This window comes from Chrysemys picta, chromosome 1 (assembly GCF_011386835.1).
Source record: "Chrysemys picta bellii isolate R12L10 chromosome 1, ASM1138683v2, whole genome shotgun sequence".
NCBI lineage: Eukaryota > Metazoa > Chordata > Testudines > Emydidae > Chrysemys > Chrysemys picta.
In genome coordinates this window covers 297718764-297730177 of record NC_088791.1, presented here as the reverse complement: position 1 = coordinate 297730177, position 11414 = coordinate 297718764, and the positions used below count along the sequence as shown (strand labels likewise).

At 50.2% G+C, this 11414-nt stretch overlaps 1 protein-coding gene across 1 annotated transcript; it reads right to left on the bottom strand.

Annotated features, from left to right (window-relative positions):
* Positions 1-3198: 3198 nt before the first annotated feature.
* LOC135983232 (uncharacterized) lies at positions 3199-10874 on the bottom strand. Its single transcript, XM_065593862.1, has 3 exons — positions 10641-10874; positions 4411-5001; positions 3199-3823 (listed from the first exon to the last, which is right to left on the bottom strand). The coding sequence occupies exons 1-3, from the start codon at positions 10726-10728 to the stop codon at positions 3321-3323; spliced, it is 1182 nt and encodes a 393-aa protein (XP_065449934.1). The 5' UTR covers positions 10729-10874; the 3' UTR covers positions 3199-3320.
* Positions 10875-11414: the final 540 nt, after the last annotated feature.

The window sequence follows — 11414 nt, the reverse complement described above, 5'->3', positions numbered from 1 at the left end:
GCCGCCCCTTTGAATTCTGGGTTGAGATCCCAATGCCCGGATGATGCAAAACAGTGTCACGGGCGGTTCTGGGTACATGTCGTCAGGCCCCTCCCTCCCCCGTCACAGCAACGGCAGACAATAGATTCGCGCCTCTTTACCTGGGTTTCCTGGGTTACCTGTGCAGACAACATGGAGCCCGCTCAGCTCAGCTCACCGTCACCATATGTCCTCTGGGTGCCGGCAGACGTGTGACTGCATTGCTACACAGCAGCAGCTGCTAACTGCCTTTTGGCGGTAGACGGTGCAGTAGACTGGTAGCCTTCATCGGCGATCTGGGTGCTGGCAGCCGTGGGGCTTGCCTTTTGGCAGTAAATGGTGTATTACGACTATTAGCCGTCCTATTACAAGTCGGGTCATCGCACGTTAGCAGAGTCTTCCCTGAGCAGCCGATTGTGCAATAGGCCTGAAGACCATCGTCATACGCCGCCCCGTATTTGCTGCCAAGCACCCAGAAAGATGCCGAGGGCTATCAGTCACGCTGCACCGTCGTCTTAAGATGTAAAAAATAGATTTGCTCTGTATTCATTTGCTTCCCCCTCCCTCCGTCAAATCAACGGCCTGCTAAGCCCAGGGTTTTCAGTTTAATCTTTGGGGGGAACATTCTGTGTGACAGTTGTTTGTGTTTCTCCCTGATGCACAGCCACCGTTCTTGATTTTAATTCCCTGTGCCTGTACGCCATGTCGTCACTCAGCCCGCCCTCCCTCCTTCCCCTAGTCCGTCAGATACTACGTTTGCGCCACAGCTCAGAGAGCTGAGAAGCGGTTCGCGCCTTTTCTTTGAATTCTGGGTTGAGATTCCAATGCCCGGATGATGCAAAACAGTGTCGCGGGCGGTTCTGGGTACATGTCGTCAGGCCCCTCCCCCCTCGTCACAGCAACGCAGACAATAGATTCGCGCCTTTTTACCTGGGTTACCTGTGCAGACAACATACCACGGCAAGCATGGAGCCCGCTCAGCTCAGCTGAGCTCACCGTCACCATATGTCCTCTGGGTGCTGGCAGACGTGGGACTGCATTGCTACACAGCAGCAGCTGCTAACTGCCTTTTGGCGGTAGACGGTGTAGCATGAGTGATAGCCATGGGGCTGGCAGCCGTAGGGCTGCATTGCACCAGCCCCTTGCCAGGCGATGGTATATTATGACTGGTACCCGTCGTCATCGTATTGGTGTGGCTGTCAATCATGGCCACCTGGGCAGACATGCTACTGTTTCGATGATGATGGCTACCAGTCGTAATATACTATTTTCTGCCAATTGCCCAGTATTGTCTGCTAAGCACCCAGAAGAGGCCGAGGGCGATGCTGGGTGCTGGCGGACGTGGGGCTGGCAGACGTGGGGCTGCATTGCTACACAGCAGCAGCCCCTTGCCTTTTGGCAGATGATGGTATTTTATGATTGGTATCCGTCATCGTCATACTGGTATGGGTATGGCTGTCACTCATGCTGCACCGTCGGCTGCCACCTTAAGATGTAAAAAATAGATTTGTTCTGTATTCATATGCTTCCCCTTCCTCCGTGAAATCAATGGCCTGCTAAGCCCAGGGTTTTCATTTTAATCTTTGGGGGGACCATTCTGTGTGACAGTTGTTTGTGTTTCTCCCTGTTCCTGTACCTGTACGCCATGTCGTCACTCGGCCCTCCCTCCCTCCCTCCCTCCTTCTCCTGGTCCATCAGATACTACTTTCGCGCCTTTTTTCTGACCAGGCGCCATAGCTAGCACTGGGATCATGGAGCCCGCTCAGATCACCGCGGCAATTATGAGCACTATGAACACCACGCGCATTGTCCTGGAGTATATGCAGAGCCAGGACATGCCAAAGCGAAACCCGGACCAGGCGAGGAGGCGATTGCAGCACGGCGACGAGAGTGATGAGGAAATTGACATGGACATAGACCTCTCACAAGGCACAGGCACCAGCAATGTGGAAATCATGGTGTCACTGGGGCAGGTTGATGCCGTGGAACGCCGATTCTGGGCCCGGGAAACAAGCACAGACTGGTGGGACCGCATCGTGCTGCAGGTATGGGACGATTCCCAGTGGCTGCGAAACTTTCGCATGCGTAAGGGCACTTTCATGGAACTTTGTGACTTGCTGTCCCCTGCCCTGAAACGCCAGGATACCAAGATGAGAGCAGCCCTCACAGTTGAGAAGCGAGTGGCGATAGCCCTGTGGAAGCTTGCAACGCCAGACAGCTACCGGTCAGTCGGGAATCAATTTGGAGTGGGCAAATCTACGGTGGGGGCTGCTGTGATCCAATTTGCCAGGGCAATGAAAGACCTGGTGATAGCAAGGGTAGTGACTCTGGGCAACGTGCAGTCAATAGTGGATGGTTTTGCTGAAATGGGATTCCCAAACTGTGGCGGGGCCATAGACGGAACCCATATCCCTATCTTGTCACCAGAGCACCAAGCCACCGACTACGTAAACCGCAAGGGGTACTTTTCAATGCTGCTGCAAGCCCTGGTGGATCACAAGGGACGTTTCACCAACATCAACGTGGGATGGCCGGGAAAGGTACATGATGCTCGCGTCTTCAGGAACTCTGCTCTGTTTCGAAAGCTGGAGGAAGGGACTTTCTTCCCGGACCAGAAAGTGACCATTGGGGATGTTGAAATGCCTATTGTGATCCTTGGGGACCCAGCCTACCCCTTAATGCCATGGCTCATGAAGCCGTACACAGGCAGCCTGGACAGGAGTCAGGACCTGTTCAACTACAGGCTGAGCAAGTGCCGAATGGTGGTGGAATGTGCATTTGGACGTTTAAAAGCGCGCTGGCGCAGCTTACTGACTCGCTCAGACCTCAGCGAAAAGAATATCCCCATTGTTATTGCTACTTGCTGTGCGCTCCACAATATCTGTGAGAGTAAGGGGGAGACCTTTATGGCGGGGTGGGAGGTTGAGGCAACTCGCCTGGCCGCTGATTACGCGCAGCCAGACACCAGAGCGGTTAGAGGAGCACAGCAGGGCGCGGTGCGCATCAGAGAAGCTTTGAAAACGAGTTTTGTGACTGGCCAGGCTACTGTGTGAAACTTCTGTTTGTTTCTCCTTGATGAACCCTCCAAACCCCCCCCCCCCGACCCGGTTCACTCTACTTCCCTGTAAACCAACCACCCCACCCCACCCTCCCCTCCCGCTTGCAGAGGCAATAAAGTCATTTTTTTTTAACATTCATGCATTCTTTATTAGTTCCTTACAGAGGTAGGGGGATAATTGCCAAGGTAGCCTGGGATGGGTGGGGGAGGAGGGATGGAAAAGGACACACTGCATTTTAAAACTTTAACTCTTATTGAAGGCCAGCCTTCTGATGCTTGGGCGATCATCTGGGGTGGAGTGACTGGGTGGACGGAGGCCCCCCCACCGTGTTCTTGGGCGTCTGGGTGAGGAGGCTATGGAACTTGGGGAGGAGGGCTGTTGGTTACACAGGGGCTGTAGCGGCGGTCTCTGCTCCTGCTGCCTTTCCTGCAACTCAACCATACGCTCGAGCATATCAGTTTGATGCTCCAGCAGACGGAGCATTGCCTCTTGCCGTCTGTCTGCAAGCTGACGCCACCTATCGTCTTCAGCCCGCCACTTGCTCTGTTCTTCCCGCGATTCAGCCCGCCACCTCTCCTCTCGTTCATATTGGGCTTTTCTCATCTCCGTCATTGACTGCCTCCACGCATTCTGCTGTGCTCTATCAGCCTGGGCGGACATCTGCAGCTCCGTGAACATCTCGTCCCTCGTCCTACGTTTTCTCTTTCTAATGTTCACGAGCCTCTGCGAAGGAGAAACATTTGCAGCTGGCGGAGGAGAAGGGAGAGGTGGTTAAAAAAGACACATTTTAGAGAACAATGGGTACACTCTTTCATTACAAGGTCGCATATTTCGGCTTGCAGGCAGCCATCGTAGGCCACAGTGTTTTGGCTTTTTTAACCTTAACATGCGGGAAAGGTTGCAAACAGCAGCGCATTTCCCATATCAAGGATGAATTGGGTTGTCCATTTAAAATGGGGTTTCAATGTAAAAGGAGGGGGCTGCGGTTTCCCGGTTAACATGCGGCACAAACACAAGTAAACCCCCCCACCCCCACCACGATTCTCTGGGATGATCACTTCACCCCTCCCCCCACCGCGTGGTTAACAGCGGGGAACATTTCTGGTCAGAAGAGCAGGAACGGGCGCCTCTGAATGTCCCCTTAATAAAATCACCCCATTTCAACCAGGAGAGCTTTCTGGAGATGTCCCTGGAGGATTTCCGCTCCATCCCCATACACGTTAACAGACTTTTCCAGTAGATGTACTGGCCGCGATTGCCAGGGCAAAGTAATCATTAAACACGCTTGCTTTTTTTTTGTAATGTTTACAAATAGTTACAAAGTTACACTCACCAGAGGTCTCCTGTGTGCCCTGAGGGTCTTGGGTGAGTTCGGGGGTTACTGGTTCCAGGTCCAGGGTCACAAACATATCCTGGCTGTTGGGGAAACCGGTTTCTCCGCTTCCTTGCTGCTGTGAGCTACCTACAGTACCTCCATCGTCATCTTCCTCGTTCCCCGAACCGTCTTCCCTGTGTGTTTCTCCAGTGAGAGAGTCATAGCACACGGTTGGGGTAGTGGTGGCTGCACCCCCTAGGATCGCATGCAGCTCCGCGTAGTAGCGGCAAGTTTGCGGCTCTGCCCCGGACCTTCCGTTTGCTTCTCTGGCTTTGTGGTAAGCTTGCCGTAGCTCCTTAATTTTCACGCGGCACTGCTGTGTGTCCCTGTTATGGCCTCGGTCCTTCATGGCCTTGGAGATCTTTTCTAATACTTTTCCATTTCTTTTACTGCTACGGAGTTCAGCTATCACTGCTTCATCTCCCCATATGGCGAGCAGATCTCGTACCTCCCGTTCGGTCCATGCTGGAGCTCTTTTGCGATCCTGGGAGGACTCCATCACGGTTACCTGTGCTGATGAGCTCTGCGGGGTCACCTGTGCTCTCCACGCTGGGCAAACAGGAAATGAAATTCAAACCTTCGCGGGTCTTTTCCTGTCTACCTGGTCAGTGCATCTGAGTTGAGAGTGCTGTCCAGAGCGGTCACAATGAAGCACTGTGGGATAGCTCCCGGAGGCCAATAACGCCGAATTCCGTCCACACTACCCCAATTCCGACCCGCAAAGACCGGTTTTATCGCTAATCCCCTCGTCAGAGGTGGTGTAAAGAAACCGGTTTAAAGGACCCTTTAAGTCGAAAGAAAGGGCTTCGTTGTGTGGACGTGTCCAGGCTTAATTCGGTTTAACGCTGCTAAAGTCGACCTAAACCCGTAGTGTAGACCAGGCCTAAGTATTATCTAGACCATTGCTGACAGGTGTTTGTCTAACCTGCTCTTAAAAATCCCCAATGATGGAGATTCCACAACCTCCCTAGGCAATTTATTCCAGTGCTTAACCACCCTGATAGTTAGGAAGTTTCTCCTAATGTCCAACCTAACCTGCCCTTACTGCAATTTAAGCCTATTGCTTCTTGTCCTATCCTCAGAGGTTCAAAAGAACAATTTTTCTCCCTCCTCCTTGTGATAACCTTTTACGTACTTGAAAACTTATCATGTTCCCTCTCAGTCTTCTCTTTTCCAGACTAAACAAACCCCATTTTTTCAATCTTCCCTCATAAGTCATGTTTTCTAGACCTTTAGTCATTTTTGTTGCTCTTTTCTGGACTCTCTCCAATTTGTCCACATCTTTCCTGAAATGTGGTGCCCAAACTGGATACAATACTCCAGTTGAGGCCTAATCAGCGCAGAGTAGAGTGGAAGAATTACTTCTCCTGTCTTGCTTACAACACTCCTGCTAATACATCCCAGAATGATGTTCGCTTTTTTTGCTACAGCGTTACATTGTTGACTCATATTTAGCCTGTGGTCCCTCTGACCCCCAGATCCCTTTCTGCAGTACTCCAGCCTAGGTAGTCATTTCCCATTTTGCATGTGTGCAACTGATTGTTCCTTCCTAAATGGAGTATTTTGCATTTGTCCTTATTGAATTTTATCCTATTTACTTCAGTACTACCATTTCTCCAGTCTGTCCAGATCATTTTGGATTTTAATCCTATCCTCCAAAGTACTTGTAACCCCTCCCAGCTTGGTATCATACGCAAACATTATAAGCATACTCTCTATACCATTATCTAAATCATTAATGAAGATATTTAACAGAACTGGACCCAGAACTGATCCCTGCGGGACCCCAATTGTTATGCAATATATAAGAAGTGTGAGGAAATTCCTGTTCTCACATTTTCTAAAGAAAAACAAAACAGTAAAATAGGTTTACTCTTCATGTAATTTTGGGTTGTAGAGTTTATCCCATTAATCTATATTTCTATTGCATTTATGAATTTCAGAGCCCTTCTGTAGCCAGAACATATATATTCCTTATAGATGGTAAACAAAAGTGTATAGCACAATGGATAGCTTGTATTATATGTCTGAAGGGCAACTCCAAATATCTGTTAAGGTGGACCTTAAACAAACATAGTGTGACCTGATTTTCAGAGGTGCTGAACACCTGCAACCCACTGAAGTTAATGTCAGTTAGAATCATAGAATATCAGGGTTGTAAGGGACCTCAGAAGGTCATCTAGTCCAACCCCCGGCTCAAAGCAGGACCAATCCCCAACTAAATCATCCCAGCCAGGGCTTTGTCAAGCCTGACCTTAAAACCTTTAAGGAAGGAGATTCCATCACCTACCTAGGTAACCCATTCCAGTGCTTCACCGCCCTCCTAGTGAAAAAGTTTTTCCTAATATCCAACCTAAACCTCCCCTACTGCAACTTGAGACCATTACTCCTTGTTCTGTCATCTGGTACCACGGAGAACAGTCTAGATCTAGCCTCTTTGGAACCCCTTTCAAGTAGTTGAAAGTAGCTATCAAATCTCACCCTCATTCTTCTCTTCTGCAGCCTCTCCTCATAAGTCATGTGCTCCAGCCCCCTAATTATTTTTGTTGCCTTCTGCTGGACTCTTTCCAATTTTTCCACATCCTTCTTGTAGTGTGGGGCCCAAAACTGGACATAGTATTCCAGATGAGGCCTCACCAATGCCGAACAGAGGGGAACGATCACGTCCCTCGATCTGCTGGCAATGCCCCTACTTATATAGCCCAAAATGCAGTTAGCCTTCTTGGCAACAAGGGCACACTCTTGATGCATATCCAGCTTCTCATCCATTGTAACCCCTAGGTCCTTTCCTGCAGAACTGCTGCCTAGCCACTTGGTCCCTAGTCTGTAGCAGTACATGGGATTCTTCTGTCCTAAGTGCAGGACTCTGCACTTGTCCTTGTTGAACCTCATCAGATTTCTTTTGGCCCAAACCTCTAATTTGTCTAGGTCCCTCTGTATCCTATTCCTACCCTCCAGCATATCTACCACTCCTCCCAGTTTCGTGTCATCTGCAAACTTCCTGAGGATGCAGTCTACACCATCCTCCAAATCATTAATGAAGATATTGAACAAAATTGGCCCCAGGACCGACCCTTGGGGCACTCCGCTTGATACCGGCTGCCAACTAGACATGGAGCCATTGATCACTACCCGCTGAGCCCGATGATCTAGCCAGCTTTCTATCCACCTTATAATCCATTCATCCAGCCCATACTTCTTTAACTTGCTGGCGAGAATACTGTGGGAGACGGTATCAAAAGCTTTACTAAAATCAAGGAATAACACTTCCACTGCTCTCCCCTCATCCACAGAGCCAGTTATCTCATCATAGAAGGCAATTAGGTTAGTCAGGCATGACTTGCCCTGGGTGAATCCATGCTGACTGTTCCTGATCACTTTCCTCTCCTTGAAGTGCTTCAAAATTGATTCCTTGAGGATCTGCTCCGTGATTTTTCCAGGGACTGAGGTGAGGCTGACTAGCCTGTAGTTCCCGGGATCCTCCTCCTTCCCTTTTTGCAAGAGTTCAGAACCTTTGAAAAATCAAGCCACTTTTTTTTTTTTTTAAACTGCTGCCAATGTATAGTTATTGAAAGAGAACTTTGCAGGTGTATCAAAGCACCATCATCCTCCCAAATAATCCTGGGGATGCTGATCTCATCCCCACTACAAGACTCAGCAAAAGCAGTGTCAAAGGGCGATTCCTGGCTAGAGTATCGGTCGGGAATGAATAGGAGCCAAGCTTTGTGTCACATAAAATGTCATCCAGGAAGTAACACTATCCTTCATTTCAGTATCACGCAACAGCAGGGAAAACAAACGCTTGTTATTCAATTCCAAGGGTTTACACTGGCAGAAAGAGAACCAAGGCTGGATAGAAGGTTTTCTTCCCATCTGTACCCACCATAAGGACTGGGTTTCTCAGAGGAATTCAAGCAGAAGGGAGAATGGTTCTCTTCTTAAGCAGAGCTTTAGCAGCACCATCTTTATTTCCCATGGTGCTGAGGCAGCATAAGTGTGGTATTCATGGGCAGTCTGCACATACACCTTATTCCCCCTGCTACATTTGGGTCACAAACACTAAGGGAAAATCTGAAGCCAATCAAAATTAGTTTCAGTTAGAATTTCATAACACTCTTGCAAGATTATTTTGCAAAACCTCTATTTGGGCCATGTTATAGGTGGATCATGCCTGTAGGCATATGAAGGCATATTTAGATTTTTAGACATGGCTAGAGTAACTGTTCAGGAATAATTTGGTCTTTGGATTTAATAAAGGAATTTATGATTGAATTGGTGTCATGGTAATATCCTGTATTAATAATAATAATTCCAACAGTATCAGAGGGGTAGCCGTGTTAGTCTGGATCTGTAAAAAGCGACAAAAAGTCCTGTGGCACCTTATAGACTAACAAACGTATTGGAGCATAAGCTTTCGTGGGTGAATACCCACTTTGTCAGACGCAGCTTATGCTCCAATACGTCTGTTAGTCTATAAGGTGCCACAGGACTGTCAATTCCAACAGTGTTACTTTTAAGAAAAGGAATGCTTCATAATTAAGTACACAGGCCATAAAACCCAGTTAAGACATACAATACAAGGAAAAAGATAAAACTATATCCCAAACTCAAGTAAGTAGTACTGGTTTAGCAGGAAACCATATAAATAAAATTTAATGGGAAACACCCATTGTTAGTAATGCTAGGAAAACGTCAAGAAGAATGATGGGAAAAATCTCTGAGCCGTCCTGCCAAAGAAGCAGTTACCAGGCAGAAATAGACTTACAAACTCCCTAATGAGTGTTTCAAAAGATAATAGATGGCTAAGCGACATTTCTAATCATTAAATAATTTTAAAGTGTATGTATCATGTAAACAAAGAACTACAAAGGAAGATCTGCTAGCATACATGAGAATATATACTCCTACACTTACAGCTCTTGCAATAGCAAATTAGGACCAGTTACCTAGAAAAGATTTTACCATAGTGTAAACTTAGATGAGATTATAATTTGAAAAGATGTGCGAAAAAATAAGGGAGTGGAAGGAAAGAGAGAAGAAAACAGTCATCCACACATCTTGTTTTCCAGAATATTCTTCCGTCTTTTATGTATTTACATATTGAATGGTAAGCTCTTTGAAAATGGGACTCAGTTAACATGCTGTCGATGTCCCAGTGGGGGAGCCTCCTCCACTGTAGTCATAGATTTTAAGGACCACTAGTTTGATCTGCTTAACACAAGCCAAGAACTTCACCCAATGATTTCTCCATCAGGCCTATAACTGCTGTTTCAACTACAGCCAGGAGTGAAAGTAAAACTGAAAACTTACTTGCACGGGGGCCCTGGAAGGGGCGGGGCTGGCTCTGCTCCCCCTGGAAGGGTTGGTGGTCAGCATCCCACAGCCAGCCCTTCCAGGCTGACTGGCCCATGCCGCCCAGGGCTCCAGGGACGATTTAAAGGGCCTGGGGCTCTGTCCACTGCTGCCACTACTGCAGCAGCAGATGGAACCCTGGGCCCTTTTAAATCGCCGGCCCTGGGGCAGCTGCTCCTTTTGCCCCCCGCATTGGCAGCCTGGGTGGGTGGGTGGGGGGGCAAAAGGGGCAGGGACGATAAAGCGCTGCCCCAGCAAGGCCAACGACAGGGGACACAAAAGTGGCAGTGATGTTAAAGTAAGGTGGCAGGGGCCGGTACCGGCGGCCACGTTTTACCGGTACGCCATACCAGACCGTACCGCGTTACTTTCACCCTGACTACAGCACATCTGTTAGAAAGACGCACAGCCCTAGTTGATCAACTTCTAGTGATGGAGGACTCCAAGGAGGTGGGGAGTAGGTGCCAGTTTGGTGAGGGGAGGCAAGTGGGATAGAAGGGGGCTCTTGCCTGACATGCTGCCAGGCTCAGTCCTGAAGGCATGGAAATATCACATTGTGGGGGAGACGGGCTCCCTCTTATCTGTCAACCTGGATATCGGGGAGGGCTGTCTGCTGGGGATACAGAAGAGAGAAGCTTTCACCTGACATGCTGTCTGACCGGGGCTAGGGGTGGGGCAGTCTCAGTAGAAAGGGCATTAAGGAGTGCTCACCTGGCACACTCTCAGGTGTGGGGGATGGGGGAGGGGCGCTCACCTGGCACAGTCTGGGGGAGGGGGAGGGGGAGGGGCGCTCACCTGGCACGCTCTCGGTCTGGGGGTGGGGGAGGGGCGCTCACCTGACACGCTGTCGGTCTGGGTGCCCGCGGTGCTGACTCTCCGCCCGGCCGCCACTTGTCCATCGCCCGGACCCTCCGCACTTTGCATTGGTCTCGCTGGCCTCACCCGCCCGCTAGCGGCTCCGGCGACTCAGCTCCGCCCCACATAACTGCTGTGGCAACAAACACCCGTCAACGAGCTAGCGCGGCGCGAGCTCTTGCGTCAGCATCACCGAGTCATCATGAAGCTGCTGCCTTAACCGCGAAGGGGCGTGGCTGGCCGGTTCAGGCGCTGGGGAGGGGGAGGTGAAGTCACTCCAATGAGCGGCCTTTGGTTGGCTCAATATGGGGCGGGGCGGGCTGCGGGGAGCTGAGCGGGCTGCTGTGGGAATTGGGCGGTTGGCGGTGTCTCATGCTCCCCTCAGCAACGGCGCGCGGGCCCGGCCTGGCGAGCTGCTTCTCGCGCGGGGCCGGCTCAGTCGCACGCAGGGATGTTTTGGCGCCGCGCTGGCAGGGCGGGAAGCGCAGTTAGCGGTGCGACGGTTTTGTGTGGAAACCGGACCCGTTTGCAGACATATAACGGCTGTCTGGAGCCGTTGGAGGGCCCGGGCATGTCAGGGGAGCGGGGCTGGAAGCAGCGCTGTTGGGGCGGCGAGGGAGCAGCAGCCCCAGGGGCTCTGACCTCCCCCAAGGGGTTCGGGCAGCTTTTACTTTTCACTTTGTGGGTTTGTTTTTAGGGAGCCTGGGGCGTGTGGCCCCAGCCTCGTGCGCCGCACGCGCTATTCAAGGCACAGA

Coding starts and splice junctions, on each gene's coding strand:
- LOC135983232 (XM_065593862.1), bottom strand. CDS start 10,728: ATGCAAAGTGCGGAGGGTCCGGGCGATGGACAAGTGGCGGCCGGGCGG. Junction 5,002..10,640: donor CCAGACCGACAGCGTGTCAG/GTGAGCGCCCCT, acceptor CTGTTTGCCCAG/CGTGGAGAGCACAGGTGACC. Junction 3,824..4,410: donor GGGCACACAGGAGACCTCTG/GTGAGTGTAACT, acceptor CTCCTCCGCCAG/CTGCAAATGTTTCTCCTTCG.